Here is a 22681-nt window from a genome sequence, read left to right on the forward strand (position 1 = left end):
AAACTTGTCTCAATCATACCCCCACCATAATAACAAATGTTGAGTACTTAAACCACGCCTAAAAGGATAACAAAAAAAAAATATTGGAGAATAACATAAAAACTTGAAATAAGGCTAACACCTTACACCAAATTGCTAAAGAAAATGAGCACATCGATACAAAAGAGAACCCTCGGTGAAGCAAATTAGTAAAGGATAATGCTTTTGTCTCCCTAGAGGGGACTTGCTCGTCCCTCCATATATGATTAACGAACCTTTACAATCCGAACATCATAATCAGAACCATTCAATCTCTTTATCATCATCTAAAGATTGTATTTGCAAGAAATAATCAATTTGAAGATCGTTTAGTCACCCACATGTATAAAACAAATGGACGGTTAATCATGAAGTTGCTGCTTGGTACCAAAACCGTTGATTGGTTTAATACACATGGATGACTAAACAATCTTCACATTGAATGATTTTTTGCATATACAATCTTTAAATAAATATAAAAAGAATGAATGGTTCCGTTTACGATATTCGAACTATAAATGTTTGTTAATCTTAAATGAAGGGACTAGTCCCCATAATAAGGGGACACAATCATATTCCATTAGTTAACTATAATTCATTACAAACCGTTGAAGCGTCTATATGTATTAATTCATTTCAAACCGTTGAAGCGTCTATATGTATTAATTCATTACAAACCGTTGAAGCGTCTATATATATATATATATATATATATATAGCCAGAACAAGTAGACGTCGAAACATAAATCCAATTAAACAAAGGGGAATAAAAAATTAAAAACAAAAACAAAAATATACCAACTCTTCCAAAAACTGCCAGAATATATACAAGCAACGGCAAATTTTCTTTTGCAATATTCTACTATATGTTTTAAAGCATATTTTTATTTGAGATGTAATTACACAAACACTTAATTAAACACTTAATTAAATATTAATCTCCAGCTTGTATTGTATCTAGAAGGCAGGCAAGGCAATCCATTCAATCCTTCCTCTTGTTCTTCTTGAACATGATGAACGACCAGCAGCCGCTACTCTTGCGCCTGCAATTATTCAAGCAGAAAAACACCATTAAGAAAAAAACCAGATAAACTAAGGACAAAAAATTAGGATGAGTTGAATATTCTGTGGTGCGTTGGACTAAAGATTGAAAGTGATGTGTACATTTTGTCACCCATTCGATCATTCGAACAGTCCATTTATAAGTCATGGTGCTACTAAATATAAAAACATCTATATACATACATATATATATATATATGCCTCAAAATTGTTATATAACGTTACATAATGTTACATATTATAAGAAAAACACTTCAAACTCAAAATTTTACAAAAGCAATTGGTATAATACAAAAGGAATTTCTTGCACTAAGGCGGCATATGAGTTTAATTTTAATATGTAGGAATCAGACATTCGAGTTTAATTTTTATAATCCTAGTTTTAAGAATCAATACAACAAGTTAACGGGGTCCCTAAAATATATATTTATTTTATTTATAAAACTTATAGTCATTAGGATGTTTGTACTAATTTAAATTTTTTGTAGGCCCTACCTTGAAATTTTTCATAAACGAAAAATATCTGACCATGGTTCTAAAAATACTAGAATAATATATAGTTTTGTAAACGTCACAACAATTTTGTAATGGTGACAAATTCTAGAAGGCCCCCTTACCCAAAACTTGCACAACTTGTGCACCAAACAATCCTTTGTATATATCTTTCAATATTAGTCATGACATTTGGCAAATCAGCTTCTAGAATGTTAGTGAGATACATGCAACTCAACCACTCTCACACGTTTTATGGCTTTACTTTCTTTGCTTTTCCCCTTTCTCTCTTTCGTTAATGGAGACTTTGATATTTAGGAAATTTAGATAAACTTTCCCCTTCACCCAAAATTTCTAAATGTTGACTTAGAGGAATTTGGCATGCACTGGAGCAATCGATATTGTATGACAATAATCTAACGGCCAAGAATCTCACTGTATAACGACTCGTACTAAAAATATCCCAATTTAAATAGGTTTTGGTTTATAAGTTTTTAATACTTTTCTCATGAAATCAATAAACTCAAGATTCCCATGTTTCATCAAGAAAAATGACTTGCTCTGCAATTTTAAGACAATCATGGAAATAAGGAAGACGAAATGAAGACAACAACAACAACAACAACAACAAAGCCTTTTCCCACTAAGTGGGGTCGGCTATATGAATCCTAGAACGCCATTGCGCTCGGTTTTGTGTCATGTCCTCCGTTAGAACCAAGTACTCTAAGTCTTTTCTTAGAGTCTCTTCCAAAGTTTTCCTAGGTCTTCCTCTACCCCTTTGGCCCTGAACCTCTGTCCCGTAGTCACATCTTCGAACCGGAGCGTCAGTAGGCCTTCTTTGCACATGTCCAAATCACCGGAACCGATTTTCTCTCATCTTTCCTTCAATTTCGGCCACTCCTACTTTACCTCGAATATCCTCATTTCCAATCTTATCATTTCTTGTGTGCCCACACATCCCACGAAGCATCCTCGTCTCCGCCACACCCATTTTGTGTACGTGTTGATGCTTCACCGCCCAACATTCTGTGCCATACAACATCGCTGGCCTTATTGCCGTCCTATAAAATTTTCCCTTGAGCTTCAGTGGCCTACGACGGTTACACAACCCGCCGGATGCACTCTTACACTTCATCTATCCAACTTCTATTCTATGGTTGAGATCTCTCTAATTCTCCGTTCTCTTGCACGATATATCCTAGGTAGCGAAAACGGTCGCTTTTTGTGATCTTCGCTAGATTGCTCCGATCATTAGTGTGGATAAGTATATAAATGGATATAGATAGGAAAGCAAACACAAGATGTACGTGGTTCACCCAGATTGGCTACGTCCACGGAATAGAGGAGTTCTCATTAATTGTGAAGGGTTTACACAAGTACATAGATTCAAGCTTTCCTTTAGTGAGTACAGGTGAATGATTTAGTACAAATGACATTAGGAAATATTGTGGGAGAATGATCTCGTAATCACGAAACTTCTAAGTATCGGAATGTGGTATCGTCTTGACTTGCCTTATCTGTCTCACAGGTAGATGTGGCATCTTCTCTGGAAGTACTCTTCCTCCATCCAGGGGTGGTATCTGTAACTGGTGGAGATGCACAAGGTAATGTATCAATTTCACTTGAAGCTTACTTGTAGTTTCAGGCTTGGTCAAGCGCGATACAAACCATGTAGTAGGAGTCCCTCAAGTTGCCGAGCTAGGGGATTTGCTGAAAGAGGTGACAGACAAGGTAAGCAATCAGAGCTCCGGCTGATTGTTCACATTCTCCCTATCTTGCAGGCAGCATGAAGGATAAAGAGAAGAAAAATGAGAAGAGATGATATGGGATACTTTTGCTTTTGAAGAAGTAACTTTCCACAGGCTTATTCTTGAACTGAGCTGGAGGGTTTTCTGGTTTCCTCCAGAGTATAAGGCCGACTGAAGAATTTGAGGGTCAAAACAAGTCCATCAAATCTAGAGTACGTTCGACCCTACTGATATGGGATACTTTTGCTTTGACAGAGTAATGGATGTATCGGCACGTGTGCTGTTACGCTTGTCTCCACATGCTTCCTTGTATCCTTCTCACTTGCCCTATCTGTTCCTCAGGCAGATGCGGTATCTTCCCTGGAAGCATAAGATGTTGAAGATGAGTACTCGAGAGCAATGCCAGGTAAGTAAGTTCCAGGCAGTCAGTTCCTGGCTGGAAGCTTGATTCCAAGTGCTGACTGATTGCTCTCTTTCTCCTTGTCTTGCAGGTAAGAACAAGGCCAAAGGAAAAGACAGGGAAAAAGCATGATATGGGATACTCTTGCTTTTAACCCTGATGATATGAGATATTCTTGCTCTAGTATAACTTGTTTGCAGAGGTATTATCGGGGGGAAAGAAAGCTGAATATTTCGAAAGGCTTCGTTGAGAGTGCCCTCTCATATATGAGGAAGGGTTGAGCATTTTTGCAGGTCTGTCTGTCCGTTGGGGATGGAGGTTGACATATATAGGAGTCTCCTTAACAACAAGTAGTAATGCTATTCCTTTACCCTGTCAGAGCACTTTGAAAAAGTGGTCTGTGGTATGTGGAAAGCTGATATTGCGTGTGAAGATTACAGACAGCTTTATCCAAGGAGATCCGGCTCTTGTAGTTGGGAAAGTGTTGCCTCTTCGGTTTTCGAACAAGCAATCCTATCAGGGATCTGGCTCTCGAGATTCGGAGAACGATGGTCTGACTCTCGAGATTCGGAGAGCGGTGTCTCTTCGATTTTTTAGAAGGTAATCATGTTGGGAGTCTGGCTCTCGAGATTCGGGGGGCGGTGCCTCTTCGATTTTGGAGCAAGCAATCTTGTTGGGAGTGTTTTCTCGAATGTGAGTAAAGGTTGGGCCTGTTTGCTAGTCTACCTTGCCACGAAGCACAGAGGTTGACACACAGGGACTTTCCAATTATCCAGCAATGGTACTGTTCCTTTACCCTCTCTTCGATTTTTGAGAAAGTAGTCATGTTGGGAGTCTGGCTCTCGAGATTCGGAGGACGGTGCCTCTTCGATTTTGGAGCAAGCAATCTTGTTGGGAGTGTTTTCTCGAATGTGAGTAAAGGTTGGGCATGTTTGCTAGTCTACCTTGCCACGAAAGCACAGAGGTTGACACACAGGGACTTTCCAATTATCCAGCAGTGATACTGTTCCTTTACCCTTGTGGGTAATAATATGGGGTAGCTAGACCTTCAAAATTTATGTGTCTAAACTTTGTTAGTGCTGTTTCTTTGCTATTCTTTTACCCGTCTTGGTCAGAGCGATGTAGTGGAAGCTGCAAGCTTCACGTGCTCAACTTTGGCAGAGAACTTTGGCAAAGTTATCTGTGATACACATGAGCTACTATTGCGTGTGGGAAGTGGGTGATTGAACAGTAAGACTCATGTGCTTTCTACTTCACCAGAAGTCTTCGACAGAATGCCCATAATTTCCGCAAAGCTGAGTGTGCGTGTGACAGGTGCTGCCAAGGCTGGAAAAGTAGGTGCCTCTTCGATTTCTGAGATCGGCCCTCGTGGTCTCTGAGCAGCCCAACTTTTGAGAAAGCAAGCGCCTCTTCGATTTCTGAGATCGGCCTTCGTGGTCTTTGAGCAGCCCAACTTTTGAGAAAGCAGACGCCTCTTCGATTTCTGAGATCGACCCTCGTGGTCTCTGAGCAGCCCAGCTTTTGAGAAAGCAAACGCCTCTTCGATTTCTGAGCAGGCGCCTCTTCGATTTCTGAAGCTCCGTCGAGTGCAGATTTTTATAGGGCTGGCATTAAGTTCCAAAGCACACTTGAATCTCCACCAGTAGAAGCTCCATTCTTACACTTCTAAGATCTTGATTTGTTCGACCTCTTCTCTCTTCAACACCTTTGAAAATGTCTGGCCCCTCCGACCGTCGTTTTGACTTGAACCTTGTTGAAGAGGCAGCCCCGCCTTCTCCAGACAACATATGGCGCCCATCCTTCGTCTCCCCTACTGGTCCTCTTACCGTTGGGGATTCCGTTATGAAGAATGATATGACCGCTGCGGTGGTGGCCAGGAACCTTCTCACTCCCAAAGATAACAGACTACTTTCCAAACGATCTGATGAGTTAGCTGTTAAGGATTCTCTGGCTCTCAGTGTTCAGTGTGCAGGTTCTGTGTCTAATATGGCCCAACGCCTATTTGCTCGAACCCGCCAAGTTGAATCATTGGCGGCTGAAGTGATGAGTCTCAAACAGGAGATTAGAGGGCTCAAGCATGAGAATAAACAGTTGCACCGTCTCGCACATGACTATGCTACAAACATGAAGAGGAAGCTGGACCAGATGAAGGAATCTGATGGTCAGGTTTTACTTGATCATCAGAGATTTGTGGGTTTGTTCCAAAGGCATTTATTGCCTTCGTCTTCTGGGGCTGTACCGCGTGATGAAGCTCCAAATGATCAACCTCTGATGCCTCCTCCTTCTAGGGTTCTGTCCAGTACTGAGGCTCCGAATGATCCCCCTCCGGTGCCTTCTCTTTCTGGGGCTCTACCGACTGCTGCGACTTCTCCTAAGCAACCTTTGTGAAGGCTCTCTCTTGTTTGTTTATTTTGACTCATGTATATGTACATATTTGTAGCTTATCGGGGATATCAATAAATAAGCTTTCCTTCATTTCAACGTATTGTGTTAAATACACCAAAGCCTTCTTCTCTAAGTTCTTTGAATTTTCTTTTGTTGGAGCTTTGTGAGTGGAGCATGTAGGTTGAGGTAGTGTTCCCTTAATTTCCTGAGTGAGGAAAACTTCTCGGTTGGAGACTTGGAAAATCCAAGTCACTGAGTGGGATCGGCTACATGAATCTTAGAACGCCATTGTGCTCGGTCCTGTGTCATGTCCTTCGTTAGATCCAAGTACTCTAAGTCTTTTCTTAGAGTCTCTTCCAAAGTTTTCTTAGGTCTTCCTCTACCCCTTCGGCCCTGAACCTCTGTCCCATAGTCGCATCTTCTAATCGGAGCGTCAGTAGGCCTTCTTTGCACATGTCCAAACCACCGTAACCGATTTTCTCTCATCTTTCCTTCAATTTCGGCTACTCCTACTTTACCCCGGATATCCTCATTCCTAATCTTATCCTTTCTCGTGTGCCCACACATCCAACGAAGCATCCTCATCTCCGCTACACCCATTTTGTGTACGTGTTGATGCTTCACCGCCCAACATTCTGTGCCATACAGCATCGCCGGCCTTATTGCCGTCCTATAAAATTTTCCCTTGAGCTTCAGTGGCATACGGCGGTCACACAACACGCCGGATGCACTCTTCCACTTCATCCATCCAGCTTGTATTCTATGGTTGAGATCTCCATCTAATTCTCCGTTCTTTTGCAAGATAGATCCTAGGTAACGAAAACGATCGCTCTTTGGTATTTCTTGATCACCGATCCTCACCCCTAACTCGTTTTGGCCTCCATTTGCACTGAACTTGCACTCCATATATTCTGTCTTTGATCGGCTTAGGCGAAGACGAAATGAAGACATAACTAAAAATTAAAGAGAATAGTTTCCAAAATAAAATATAATAAATTAACTTTCCTTTATCGTTCTAATTCGCTAAAAAGTGTTACAAATACCAATTTTATAAATTAAAATTTAGATTAGATTAAATTAAAATATCGTTGGAATGAAATGAAACTCTATGGTAAAATTGATAACATACCTGCTGTTGCTTCTGCTGCTACGACTACTGCTGCTGCTGCTGCTGCCGCTGCTTTTCATGCTTCCACTATTGATACTAGAAACACCACTTTCACTCCTTTCTGATACAGAAACTCTCTTCATCTTCCACCATTCATTATCCACACCCACTCCCTTCACAGATCCATCCACCCCCTGAGGCTTTGGAGACACCTTCGCACTCATATTATTGCTATTTGCACCCACCGCCAAACACTCACCCTTCTTCTTAATGCTCTTATTGTTCTTCTTCTTACCCCCCAAAGAAATTGGCAAAACCATCTTCAAAAGAAACCCCCCACTATCTATACTCCCACTCCTCATCACCATTTTCTTCCTCTCACCATTGTTCTTCCTTTCGTTTACGCTTCCGTTTCCATTTCCCCTCCTGATCATCAAGTTCTCAGTACTTCTATTATCATCTTCTTCCTCTTGATCTCGATCTTCTTCTTCACCACCCATTGTCCTATACTTATGCTCAACGAGATCCTTCAGTGAAAGCTCATAGCATGGCTCGGGCATGTTCTTCACCATCTCCATCAGCTCCCTCTGTCCTCTGGCAATCGCTTGTGTTCTCGAAGTCGGGGAAAGACTCCGGTAGTTGTTCACGCGGTTCGTCGTCTTCCACAACGGCGGCGAGTCAGACTCATCAAAGGGGGCGGCAGGAGTAGTTTCGACGTTGATACGGGCGTCCATGCTGTTCCAACTCCTGTAGTTTGCATAATTTTGAGCAGTTTTCTGAGCCCGGGAAGCGTAATTTACGGCCTGCCAAGAATCGTAGGTTGTTGTGTCCCCTTTAATTTGGTCGTCGGCGCTGCTGTTGAAGAGGAAAGGGTGTTCATGTGTGTTTGTGTTGGGATCAAGCATGGTGTTTGTTTCCTGGGAAAATTTTGAGGGGAAAGGGAAGGAAAGTGATGGAAGAAGAAAGAAAATGGGGATTGTGTGAAGGGTAGGGTTGTTGTAGTTAGTGTGCTTGAAGCAGGGATTGCCAGGTGGGTGGGTGCTGGGCGTTATCACCGACCCTTTTTTTTTTTTTTGGGTGTATTTGTGATTTTCTTGGCACCCAAGTTTTTAATGGGGATATCACGGCAGGGGGTCAAGGGGTTCTAGATGGGGGCTGTGCTGGGTGGATGTGATTACCTTACTTGTCCTCTCTATATTTTCTCTTTGTTTGTTCCTTTCTCTTTTGTCTTTTGAGGAGGAGCTAAGATGCTAACTTATTAGGCTTTTAATTCCTTTTTTCTCTACTAGATTTGTAGGCTATTTATTTCAATAAAATATTGTACTTTAAAAAAAAAAAAAATCGGTTTGAGCAGTACATTATTTTTTGGGTCGTTTTCTTCACACCTCATATTTTGTTGATTACATCTCACATACTTAATAAATCCTACTTTTACCTTTTAAATTAAAATTTATCTTAATGCACCCCACATTTTTTCCAATACTACCCTCACACCCACACTCTCAATATACACCTAACGCTCAAACTCTTTATCAACATCTAGGTTTATGTCAATTAAGTGTTTTGTTTTCTATCAATTAGGGATTTTAAGTTTCGTATTTGAAGAAATTGGATCAAAACCATCGAATGCAAACCAAGTTTTGCAAAAAATAGAATAGTGCCTTTGCAATCTTAGCAAGTGAATTCAAAAGATTGTTCAAGAGAATTTCGGAAGTGCCTATCATCATCAAGTCATCACACTGAAGACTATTACTTCTATTGGTTCGAGTAAGGAGCAATAATGTGAGAATTATGACAAGTTGCCCTAAGTTGCTTCATAAGGCTTTCAATATTTGCTTTCTGTACATGCCCAACAAGCAACAGCAAACTCCACCATATCAAAAACAAACCCGTTCACTTTTCTCTGAAGAGATTTTAGCCAATCAAAGAAATATCATAAACACAAACTGATATGTGATAAATGACATTGCATTGAATTGTGTCGTTGAGTTCAATAGCAGGCGAGAGTGGCTTCGAGAGCTTGAAAAAAATAATATACACTAAAAATGATTTGGAGGTGTATTCATAATCTTATGGGGGCTAAACAGTCTTTTTGTATTATAGTATATAAGTAATATTTTATGTGGGGTGCATTTAACAATATGTGGGGTGCTAATAGAAAAACCCTATTTTTTTATGTACTCAATTTTAAGTCAAGTTCTTTTAATATTTGCATCTACATGATATAATTATTATTTCAATCGTCAAATAGTGATTGTGTTAAATACATAAATTCATATAAATTATATCTTACCGTTAAATAGTTATTGTATTAAATCATGTAAGTATTATGGTCAATCTCGAGAATTTGAAGAATCTTAAAAAGTTTAATTCCAATAAGAATTAATTAATTTTAAAATTCAGAAACCTAGAAAAAGGAAGAGTCACTAAGACAAGAGCTAGGTAAGCAACCGTTGGAGCAGAAGTTTCCACCCTCCCCCTAATGAGCAAGTAACTTTCCTCCTCCCAGATACGACGAGACTAGGCCGGTCAAGAGATAGGAGATGACCATCTAGTTATAGCTCTTATTATCTTAGTTGCTTTTTTAAAATGTGAAGGATTTTTTTTTATGAATTTGAGGGATTTTATAGTGAAATTTAGGCTTTAAGAAGTCAAGTCCCCCTCTCCTATATTTTGAGGGAGTCTATTCAAATCTGCATAGAGTCTACGAAAGTTCCTTAAAACTTTCTCAAACCCCATGAAAGGTCGTTTTATTAACACCACACATCAACAATATATGAGATACCACTAAACAACCAGTCCATGAATTTATAACTTAAAATCCTTCAAAATTTAATTGAGTACACCTCAATTTATTTTATATTAGAATATCGCTCCAATCAAAATATATTCATTTTTTCAATGATACAGTTACAAGAAGAGGTTATGAATTTACGCTAAGCTACACAATTAGAATGTTATAATAATTTAATGTCGAACTTACTATCCACGAGAGTCTAACACAAAACTTAACATTTTATTTATTTTCTGAACAAGTAATATTAGCTACACTAAGGGGTGGAGGAGTGAACTAAGCATCACAACAGACAAGCCATAACAATGTGTTTTAAATTCTTCTTTTGCGAGAATCAAATATAAAACTTTTTACTTACAAGTAAAGACTACTAAACCGTAATACTAAGTGATTAAAAACATCACACTTTAAGACAAGAGAAATAAGCTTGAATTGTAGTACTAAATGGTGGAGATAGCTGTGTACATTTGGATGGACTGAAATGAGCCGCATGTCCCATTCCTTTGTCTTAATTTATTATTTCTTGACTTTTTGGTTTCGTGTTTTGCTACTATAAATGATATCCTGTAACGTCTATATATATCTTAAAGTGGAGTTTATTATAGCTTGATTAATCTAATCATACTATAATTTTGTTGTTGCCTTTATAAAAAGAAAGAAGGAAAGAAATAAAGGGCAAATATCAAACAGCAAAAGCTCCTTCTGCCTGCTTAGTGCCTTGTAATTATATTGTCTGATTAGACAAACTTGGAGGAGGAGAGGTCCTTGCTTTAAGTTTCACCCTTCCTTTTAAGGCTTTACACGTTTCTCCACTTTTTGTGACTAACTACTAACCTGGCCCCACTTTCTTTATATAATAATCGCCCTTTCTTCTCACTCCTGAATTGGCTCCAGAAAACATGAGAGCCAAATACTTTTTTATTATCTAAATTATCTATTAATAGTATTTTCTTTTGTAAATTAAAAGATAGCGACAAAATTACTTAACTTTTTACTACAGAAAAAATGTTATATAATAATGTAATTTTATAAAATTAAATTTTGTTTTTTTTAATCTCATGTAGATATGATTTTAGTATATATTTAATATTAAAAGAATAAAAAAAAATTCTCGAGTAATTCTATTTTTATCATCTAAATATACCATACTAATATTCCTTCTTATATTGCAATTGAGGTAGACATCCACATCGATTAAAAAAAATCCTATGTTAAGGTGGATATTTATAATTTTACATCAATGATTTTACTAATAAAATTATTAAAAAATAAAAATGAAACCTACTTGCTCATGTTTTTGAGAAATTTTTTGAGGTACCGGGTACCCCAGTTGAGTTGGTGTTCCTAACGAATAAAAGTTTGAGATGTAATTATCCAAGTTTTTAATTAAGAAAATGTCAAACTAGCATTTTTTTTGTTAACAAATTTTCTAATTTACCCCAAACCCTAACAAAAATTGAGAATAATCACCCTCAGCACCACCCACCCAGTGCCGCCAAGAACTCAGCCAAGACAATCACCCACCTCAATCGAAGTTGATAATTTTCACTGGAGAATGTCGAAGTTGATATTTTCACTGGAGACTGATCGACGACACTCCGACCTTCAAATTAGATGTCGCCGACCTCCGATCAAAGTGCGAGGGTGGTCGCGGGCAACTTTTAGGATCTTTCTCCGACGTAAAGGAGGAGTAGAGTAAAAAATTGGAAGAGAAGGAGATAGAAAGAGAAAGGGAGAGGGAGAGAGAGAGAGAGATAGTGACGGCAAGGGGAGACGGAGATGGGTGGGGGTGGGGTGAAGGTCGGAGACTCAGGACGACAATCTGGGGTCAACGGTTTTGTAACTTTTTAAGTTTTTTTTTCTATATAATTATTTTCTGAAAATGTTTTTGTGTCGGGTGTCCATTGGTGGGGAGCACCAGCTGTCCTGAGTACCCAATACTCGTAAAAATTTGAAAACTTTAACGAATAACACCTGGTACTGTTCACTTTAATGAAAAATCATATTTTTACATTAAAAAGTCAATCCTGGTACTATTCACTTTACCCTTTATTTTGTCCTTATCATCACAACTCAAAGTTTTCAAACCCTTTTTATTAGTTTTTCTTAAAATTTTCTTCACGTTTTCAACCTCACCGCTGGGCCGAACACCTTTGTCACCAACTCCAAGTTTGCAATTTCAATGGTTTATGCTTTCTAGCCGAACTTTGAAATTTCACTGGAATTATCTTCTGTTTGACTCAGATTAGTTGGAAGAATGAAGCGTACACAGGAGTTGAACGTATAAGGTTTAAGCAACAAAAAAAATTAAAAAAAAATTAAAAAAAAAAAACCAGAAATTCTACCTAGGTTGATACTTAAACTTCAGTATGTGTATACTAAATGCGATATAATAAGATGGTAATAATAGTATTTATTGAAAAATCTCTCTTCGAACTCCTATTCCACGTTCTCTCTTTTCTTCTCACATTCTTATTTTAAAAATAAAAATAAAAAATATTCACAAACACGAAGTGTGTAGACATTTGCTAATTTTATTTAATAAATGAGAAGGAAATTGAACTATTTACATTGGCTTGAGTAAAATTCTCTTTACAACTTAGATTATAAGTTATTAGTAAATGCCCAAACATAAAGTGTATGTGAAATTTTTTATTTTTGTTTTTAAAATTGAAGGAGGGAGAAAGAGAGTGAGAAAGAAGGTGGGCGTGGGGCGAGGATGAAAGAGGCTTTTTTTTTTTTTGTAATAATTAGAGATGGTAAAATCATCAGTAAATGAGGTTTAAACAAAAATAGCAAAATTTCATTTTGTGATATTATGTTACTGCCCTTAACTTTTTTGTTGTGATAGAAAACTCAATAGTCGTTTTACTCAATAGGATTATATTAATATGTAATTTAGATTAGTATGTTTAATTTATTTTTATTTGGGCAATATTTTAATCTAAAATGCAAGAAATTTTAGGCTTTTAGGAATTTTATCTATTATATAATCATCCAAGATATTTCATCAAGTAGTCATACTTCTATTTTCTTGAAAAGGGAGATTTTAAGTTTTTACGTTATATAAGCGATATTGAGAGAGAAGAAATTGAACTCATGTGGTGATAAATATTCTTAATTAAACTGAACTATAAGTCCTGCAAAGTGAAGTTAGATTGGGCGAAAATGTGTTATGTATTTAAACAATGAATAAATAAATTGGCCGAATAAAAGAGGAGGCGAAGTTCAGTTAAAGATTTTTTTTTTCATATTATTATTTTATTTTGAATTTACTATTATTAGGGAAAATTGAGAGAGTTTGAAAAACTGTTACAATAACGAGATATGAGAGTTTCGAACCTAGAGTTAACGCAAGGGTAAAAATCTAACATCTTATTTACTAAGATATTGAACCACATGCAAGGAGTTAAAGATTTAGGTGAGGGTATCTTCTATGCATTATTTTTTCAAAAAAAAAAAAATAATGCATAGAAGATACCCTGACTTGAAAGTTAAAATAGTGCATATGTTGCATAGGTTTAAACAACTTTCGAAAGTTCAAATAGTCAATGGTTCAAAGAATCAATTAAGCTTCTAGTCCTTATTTTTTCTCTCTTTCTTTTTCAACAAAAAAAATTTCAGAACTAATTTTTGTTTTGATTGGATATTTTCATTGACCCAAAGAGATCAGTGTGGATTTCAAAGGTACTGAATTATACTGTTGCATTTCCTCTTTGGGATGATCTTTACTCTTTTATTTGCAAATATATTATTACCGTTAAAATTTCATAATAGGAATCGTTCAATTTCTAACTCTTCATTAAAAGATTATCTCTACAAAAAATCATTTGAACTGAACATCATTTTCCGAATATACCAAATGAATCAAATGTTTATGTATCAAGTAACATATTAATGATGAATTGTCTATTTATTTAATATATTTAGATGACTAAAAAATCTCAAATTCAAATATTTTTTTTTTAAGTATGATTTTCAAATGAAGATTACGATATTGAACCAGTTATAAAGTTTACATCTTTCATTGTGAGTTTGTGACAGTACTACTAAACAAGAAGAACCACAGCAGTCGAGTCGTGCATGGCTAGCAAATACGTGGCTTCTGATTAAACTTTTCGTAGTGTCACCTCCACATATGCAATGAGGATTACACAATTTTATCTCGTAAAAATAATGCTAATAAATGATACTAGCATGCACGTGTTCACATTCATCCATAAGACATTTTTTAAATTACAACGTGCTACAAGCGACTTACACGTTTTAAATGTATTTATATGCATAAATTGACAAAAGAAAAGTCAAATATTTGAAGTAAATGAATAATCTTAGATCATACTAGAAGAAACCCCTTATAAACCAATTAAAGCAGCTGAATTTATATAATAAAATCGGTCTCTATACAAATTACATTAAGAATAGAGAAAATAACATTTAATAAACAATTGATTGAATCACATTATTGCTAGCCCATTGTGAGGCTAAGCCCACCCTCTTCCTCTTAGTGTAGATATTATCATTTGTTAAAAAAAAAAAACAATCATTTGACAACTAATTTAATCACATTATTATTGACACACCCCGACCTAAATCAGGGCATGCTGGCCATCACATGGGAGTGACGTAACCATGTGCACAATGTGGAAACAATAGAGATATAAAGGAATTGCAAAGGAATAAAACCAAACTACCAGCAGAACTAGTTAAGATAGAGTACTAGTGAGATATTAAGTGTGAAATACACAACCAGAACATAAATAGTCTAAGTGCAGTCAAGCAGGATAAGTACTAAGAATACAACACCCGAGGGTGATCCTACATGGTGATGTTCTGTCTAAACCCCCGTCAGAATCCTTGTGATCCACCAAATCACTTCTACTTAAAACCTGGAGGGGTGCAAAACAGAAAGTGTGAGTGGGCAAAAACAAAGCTTTTCAAAATCATTTCATTTCTCAAAAGTTCTAAACCCTCGTCGTAAAACCTGTATAATTTTCCCAGAAAAATAGAATATATATATATATCCCAAAACCGTGCTCAGAAAACGATATTCATAAGTATGCCATGCCAAAGTATCTCAATGCAATGCTATAGGTAAACCATGCAAATTATATAAATATCAAATATCGCATCAACCAAATCTCTCTAACTCAAACTGCACTGCTGAGTATATAGCTCATAACCAATCTCAATCATATCAAATCAAATCCTGCACACAAGTCGGAACCACCTACAGTGGTCTGTATGACAAGACTAGATGTAAAGTAAATATGCTCTAGTGCTACGATCACGTGAAGACTGTGTGAATGATCGCGGGTGTCACCTACGAGTCGGAACCATTTATAATGGTCTGTACGACAAGCATGTGCACCTAACTTGGATCCAAAGTGAGCATATGGTACGGGAGGTGAACATCACATGAAGGACTGTGCACTAACTCTGGGCGGGAGCCCTAACACCGGGGTACAAGTTTATGAGCTCTCAAGACATTACAACATATCTCACATAACCGAAACAATCTCATACCTTTGATTTATGAACTTACTTGACACTTACCTGTGCGTCCGCAGCACCAATCATGAATGTATGCAACTACTAATGCATAATTAAAATAGATAGATACTTGGATGGCATTTCCAAAACATATATTCATTTAAATCCATTTTCTGGGAAAAATCTCAAGTATATAGGTATATACGAAAAACCAAAAGCCCACTCACTGGTATGTCGAAGGGTCATAGCCCCCTAGCCTCGATTGATGACGTTTGTCCTCAGGATAGGTCTCACCTATATGCGAAATAACTGAATAAACGTTATTTAAAGCACATAACCAAAATTAGGTAATAACTTCTCATACATTGCTCAAATGGGGTATTTCAATATACCACTATGATCTACTAAACCTCATGAACATCCCCATATTTTTAGACAAAAATTTCGATGTCCCACGTGCCACCACGCGCCGAACAAGGCACGCCCAGACACACTCTCACGCACGGCCAACCCTGACGGAATCCTTAACCGCCGTTAGGGAATATTCAGCTAAAAATTAGAATAATCCGTTAAAACTAACATGACGCCCTTAGCTGCCGTTACGAATATTCCGTCAATATCGATGGAATATTCTCCTTACTTCTCTGGCGAATAGCCGGTCACCAGAAACTAGAAATTTGAAAAACCTTAATATCTTCTTCATTTCTCAACCAAATTTCACGAATTTTATACCAAAATGAAACTTAAGACAAGTAGAACAAATCCTTACTAGCTTTAGGACCTAAAACTCACGGGATCTCGCCAGAAAAATCCACAATAACCGACTACATCTGCAACTCACTATTCCCGAGCTTCTTGATTTCCAAAACGCCTTAACTCTCTTTTCCGAGATTTGAAGGAGTGATCTAAAGCTTCCTATAACCTCAAAACTCCCTGAAAACTACACATTTATGTGTGCATGAACAGTGCATCAAATCGGGATTCGAGTTCTCACGATCCCGACATCCTCATGACCAACTAAGGGTACCAATGTGTTCCTGGGCTTGCAAGAAACACAAAACCAACCTTCAAGTCTTCGATCGTGAATGAAATGGATACTTGAAACTTGTCCGTATGATTATATGGAAAATGGGAAGAAAAATCGAGAGGGAGAGAGAGAGTCAACGGAATTGGATGAGGGTGAGTGTATGTGGTCCAAATTGGGTCACCAACCAAAACAAATAAAACTTTAAAATTTGATTGGGTCCAAATAGTTAGGAAATGAACTTAATTTGTCCAAAACCTTAGCCCATTTACTCACACTATCACCAAACACTCAAGGGCAATTTCGACAATTCACGCTATCGAAAAAATAATAATAATAATTTGGGACGGGTTGTGACAATTATCCGCATGTGAAATACCTTTTTTATAACTAGCATTACACCCCTATTAAGATGTTTTGAACATGTTTAAAAATAGAGAAAATAATATTTAATAAACAACTGGTTAAATCACATTATTGCTAGTTTATTGTGAGGTTAAGCCCACCCCCTTCCTTTTAGTGTAGATAATATAGTTTGTTAAAAAAAACAATCATTTGACAACTAATTTAATATAATTTAATCAAATTATTATCCGCGAAAGATATTTTTTATAACCAGCATTACACGCCTCTTAAGATGTTTTGAATATGTTTAAAAATAGAAAAAATAATATTTAATAAACAACTAATTCAATCACATTATTGCTAGCCCTTTTTAAGGCTAAGCCCACCCCTTCCCCTAAGTGTAGATAATATTGTTTGTTAAAAAAAATCATTTGACAACTAATTTAATCATATTATTATCTACGTGCGAAAGATTTTTTTTATAACCTGCATTACACGCATCTTAAGATGTTTTGTACGTGTTTAAAATAGAGAAAATAATATTTAATAAACAACTGATTGAATCACATTATTGCTAGCCTATTGTGAGGCCCACCCCCGTCCCTTTTAGTGTAGATAATATTGTTTGTTAAAAAAAAACAATCATTTGACAACTAATTTAATCACATTATTATCTCCGTGCGAAAGGCTTTTTTTTATAACTAGCATTACACGTCTCTTAAGATGTTTTGAACGTGTTTAAAAATAGAAAAAATGAATCACATTATTGCTAGTCTGTTGTGAAGTACTAATTAAAAAAAAAAACCACAAAAAAATTAATTATTAAAAAAATACTATTAAAATGACAAAAATGCGTGCCTTATTTGATGCATTATTTTGGAATGACTTTAAAGTTTTTTGTCTTGGGAGCATTTTTATCTAAATTTTTTGTTGAAACTTGGTGACATCAAAATCACTATTCAACTTTTCCATTGATTTTATATATAGAAGATGTTTGTACCATATTTAGGGTCTCCGTATTTAGACCTCGTATAAATACTCGGGGGACTCAAATGTAATTATGTAATAAATGAAGGGGCAGATATGTAATAAGTGAGGATCCCTTATTCTATATAAGGACTCCTCACTTTCCTCATTAGGGGAGGTTAAGATTTAGGCCATGGGAAGAGAGAAAATAGGCTAGAGAGCACATTGCCTATAACCTTATTGTATATTCACCATTCAAAGTGAAACAATATCAACATCAGTGTGGACGTAGCCCAAACATTGGGGTGAACAACGATACATCTTGTGTTCTTTACTTTCTTGCAGATTCACAGTCGGATTTACGTTGTTCCAAGACCTTCCCAGTTTTGTGCATCAACATTTGGTGCCGTCTGTGGGAATCGACACGAAAAGCTGTGTTGGTTCTCTCTTAATTTTTCACCTCCACCGTGAATCTGCAAAATCACAAAAAACCATCAACCAGTCTCATATCTCTCTCCTCTCACTGACCCACGCTGAAGTCACCTCTTTGCTTTCCCTCTCGTCCGTTCTCTCTGCTCTCTCTGCCTCACTGAGAACACCACCTCAGGCAAACCAAAAAACCCATCTCCAAAAATACCTAAATTCTCTGAAAGTTTCAAACTTTATGCTTCCCAGGAGCTTCTGAGATTGTTTCAGAAATACCCAATTCGTTGTTCTTTTTAGAAACTTTTATTTTAAATGCTGAACATTTTGGTCTTGATGTTTGAGATTGATGACTCTAGTGAAGGAAAAAATTTGTCCTAGCTAAGAACAAGTATGAACATTTGAATACATATGCAAGCTATTAACACTTTAAAGTAGACATGCATCCAAAAACAATTCATAAAACCCATGACTTTCAAAGCCTAGTATATGGTGAACCAAAATAAACTCTTTAACAAAATTAAAGAGAAGTAAAGATTTAGTGATTCTTTACCCTTGAAGCTCATCCTTGTTTACACAAGGGATTCACCCAAGTGGAGGGCCTTCAAGTCACCTCCAAGCTCCTTGAATCCTCCTTGTGTTTTCCTCCCTTTAGTGCTCCTTTGATGATTAGAGGAAAAAAGGATTTGTTCTCCAAAAACATCAAAAGCTTGATGTCTCTAAGTCTCTTCACCAAGGTTGTATATTGTGAAGATGATATGGATGACTTAGAGAGATTTTAGATGCTAGTAAAAATCCTCTAAGTGGCCGGCCTCTATGTAGAAAAAGGAGAGAAAATGTTTCACCCAATTTCTATTAGAAAACCCTTAATGAGAAAATTGCTATAAAGTTGCTTTTATAACATTTTCTTTGGTGAGTGGCAAACTTGTAATTAAGCAAGCTTGCCCATTCACCCTAATGGCCGGCCTCTCCTTGTTATTGGGCTAATTTGCCCATTTTGTTTTAGTTGTCATACAACTTAAACATAATGGGCCTTGTGGACCAAAACACTTTTGGGCCCCGAAACCCAAAACCAACATATAAGCCCAATACGAACCTTTCGTATAATTAATTAACTAATTAATTAATCTTGACCATTCTTCAATTAAACCATTTAATTGCTTATCCATTTCATATAATTTCTTCACTAACATCCTTATGTGGTGTGCGATCCATTAGGTTCCAATTAGCGAGGCAGTGGGCGATGTTACTCTTAACGATCGATTGTGAATTGAAACCACATTTCAATTCTCCCTTAAGATTAGTGTTTGCTAATCTTCAGGGCTTCCACAAACCATGAGTGACACCTAGCAGCATATCATGGTTACCCAAGCTAAGTAGAATTGGTTGGAGAACCTATCCAGTTACAACTACAATGCAATACGGTCCTTCTCTAATACAATACTCTTAATCACATTGTTTAAGTGATAGTTTGTTTCATGTCTACTATCCAATGTGATACTTTCCTATATGATTCCTTTGAATATGATTTGGAACAAACTTCCTAAGTCATATTCATATGCTTTGGCCAAAGACTTTAGAATCATATCTTAGAGTATTCTCCTTCCACCATGGAAGGTTAGAGATCCCTTGTTGTGCATTCATATGCCTACATGACTAGATAGCTTGACCCCAACAATGCCGTGGACAATCCGAAGGAATGCCATTGACATGATCAAAGATCAAGGACCTAACCATTAGACATCTATGATGCCTCAGGTCAAAGGACTACTTTGCATATTGCAACTTTAGAGTTCATACATGACATGTATGTTCGAACTCTCTTTTGATCGACGTTCAGTGTACTCGATTACTTTTCGAGCACCTATGTGTTTGTCTCAGTGTCCAACACCAAATGACTTGAGACTAGTTCACACTCACGTTTGAGTCAACATAACACATACTAACCTTAGCGGATTGTCAATGCCCAATTGGCAATCCTATGGCTAGGAACGTTTTAGGAATGAACATAAGAGAGAGGTCTCGATAATCTAACTCATTAGATCACTTCTCTCTTAGAACAAATACATTCCTTGGATTCCCTTATTGCTTAAACACATGATACAATAAATAGTGATTAACAATAAGCTTTGCCCTTCATTAAACATATAAAAGTTTAATACAATAAGTATTCCAAAAGCTATTACATCAAATGAGTGGCTTTGTGGGCATACTTCCAACATCTAGTTCCTGTGACTCCAGTTCATGTGTCAGGCGATATGCTGAGAAGTTCCTAAAGCATTCCATGCGTGTTGGAATGAGGATTGCAGAGCTCAACCAGGGAGCTGCAACATAAGATTAGTCATCAAATCAGCAAGATCACGCCCGATGCAAGTCCATAGGTTCTTGTTCTGGTTCGACATTAATGAGATCAGGGTCGATTTGCCGCCGTTCGTACATCAGCAAACACCATGAAGCAGCACATCCACCGTCTATCCCACGCCGCCAACTCCTCGTAGTATTGCCTTCTGCGCTCCGCCTCGAACATGCCCCCTCACGTGACCTGCACGATCTCCTGAACTCGATCTCCGATGACCTGAGATCTTGGGAAGAGACATTAATGTACTGAAGGGCGGACCCCATACTTAAGAAATTAGAGGCGCAGTGGAAAGAGAAAAGAAAAAGCAAAAGGATGTCTGGTAATGGAGTGGGAAACAAAAGCAAAAGCAGAAAGCAAAAGTAGAGAGAAAAAAAAGGAAAAAGAAGGAAAGAAGAATATCTCATCCTCATCTCTCCTGATCCGCCTCTGCAAAAACAAGGAAATGGCATTATTCCATTGTCTGTCGTCTGCCAAAAGAAAGAAAAATAAAGAGAAAGGAAAAGGTAAAACATTCAGTAGGCGCAGTACGCACATGGAAAAAGATCTGCAACAACCCAGTACGCAGTAGGTGCAGTACACACCAACGATCTGCAAATGCCAAAGCTTTTGTGTCGAAACCTTTGTTTTGAATGATGTGATTTATTTTTCTTATCTTTTGGAGACATCTGTAAAACCCCAACAAAGGGTAATCATAAATAAATAAAGAAGACAGCATGCCAAAAAAAAAAAAAAACAGGGCCTAAATGTCGACAAGCCCACAAACCCAAAATAGTGGGCTGGAATGTTATGTGGAGGGCGAAGACCCATATGCCCAAAAGAGCCAGGCTATATGGCTTCAAACTCCAACCTCCACCCCTCCACTTAAGGTTCACCCTCTATTATCACCAACCAGGTGATCAAAAGTATGTCCAGTACTCCAAAATTATTCGGCAGCCTGCCGCTATTATCACCAACCAGGTGATAAAAAGTACGTCAAGTACTCCAAAATTATTTGACAGCCTGCCTCTATTATCACCAACCAGGTGATCAAAAGTACGTCCAGTACTCCAAAATTATACATAAGCATCACTCATGTCAATCATACATAAACATTCATGAGCATCACACATGTTAATCATACATAAACATTCATGAGCATTACTCATGTCAACATCCATGAGCATTACTCATGTTAACATCCATGAGCATCACTCATGTCAACATCCATGAGCATCACTCATGTCAATCAACATAAACATTCATGTCAACCAGCTTCAAAGCTTCACTTTCAAAACTTCACCTACAAAGCTTCAGTGCATGGTATGCAAAGACCTCCTCCGAACAACCGCCACTTCGGCCCACACAGGGATTGAATTTGAAGTCTCCAGCCAACAGACTCTATTGACTGAAGACTTGGGGAGACTACATTGTACCATATATTGGGCTTCTGTAACTGGGCCTCATGAAAAATACTTGGGACCTAACCCATCATTTATGTATTGAAGAGCGGGCCCTTATTCTATAAAAGGGACTCCCTCACTTTCATTAGAGAACACCCATTATTCATGTATTGAGGAGTGAACCCTTATTTTATAAAAGGGACTTCATCACCTTCATTAGAGAGCATCGCCGCCAGCTGAGCAACCGCTTCGCCACGAGCATCACTCATAACCCATCACTTATGTATTGAAGAGCTAGCCTTTATTCTATAAAAGGGACTCCCTCACCATCATTAGAGAGCATCGCCGCCTGCTGAGCAACAGCCTCGCCCGAGCATTAACTTTAGCCCATCACTTATGTATTGAGGAGTGAGCCCTTATTCTATAAAAGGGACTCCCTCACCATCATTAGAAAGCATCGCTGCCTGCTAAGCAACCGCTTCACCGTGAGCATCAACTCTAACCCATTACTTATGTATTGAGGAGCGAGCCCTTATTCAATAAAAGGGACTCCCTCACTATCATTAGAGAACATCGCCGCCTGCTGAGCAACCGCCTCGCCACAAACATCAACTCTAGCCCAATATTTATGTATTAAGGAGCAAGCCCTTATTCTATAAAAGGGACTCCCTCACCATCATTAGAG

The 22681-nt window shown here is 37.5% G+C and overlaps 2 protein-coding genes across 2 annotated transcripts; both read right to left on the bottom strand.

The window, feature by feature from the left end:
• Positions 1–753: 753 nt before the first annotated feature.
• LOC126586264 (uncharacterized) lies at positions 754–8395 on the bottom strand. The gene is made up of 2 exons (XM_050251071.1): positions 7235–8395; positions 754–1061 (listed from the first exon to the last, which is right to left on the bottom strand). Exons 1-2 carry the CDS (start codon positions 8116–8118, stop codon positions 1001–1003), a joined length of 945 nt encoding a protein of 314 aa, XP_050107028.1. The 5' UTR covers positions 8119–8395; the 3' UTR covers positions 754–1000.
• On the bottom strand, positions 6174–7042 carry LOC126586265 (uncharacterized). Its single transcript, XM_050251073.1, has one exon. The coding sequence runs from the start codon at positions 7009–7011 to the stop codon at positions 6355–6357; it is 657 nt and encodes a 218-aa protein (XP_050107030.1). The 5' UTR covers positions 7012–7042; the 3' UTR covers positions 6174–6354.
• Positions 8396–22681: the final 14286 nt, after the last annotated feature.

Source organism: Malus sylvestris, chromosome 10, assembly GCF_916048215.2.
Source record: "Malus sylvestris chromosome 10, drMalSylv7.2, whole genome shotgun sequence".
In the NCBI taxonomy this organism is placed as follows: domain Eukaryota; kingdom Viridiplantae; phylum Streptophyta; class Magnoliopsida; order Rosales; family Rosaceae; genus Malus; species Malus sylvestris.

Excerpts from the sequence above, each read along its gene's own strand:
- LOC126586265 (XM_050251073.1), bottom strand. The coding sequence starts at position 7,011 with ATGGAGTGCAAGTTCAGTGCAAATGGAGGCCAAAACGAGTTAGGGGTG.
- LOC126586264 (XM_050251071.1), bottom strand. The coding sequence starts at position 8,118 with ATGCTTGATCCCAACACAAACACACATGAACACCCTTTCCTCTTCAAC. Across the intron at positions 1,062-7,234 it reads AGCAGCAGAAGCAACAGCAG|GCGCAAGAGTAGCGGCTGCT; the intron begins GTATGTTATCAA and ends GAATAATTGCAG.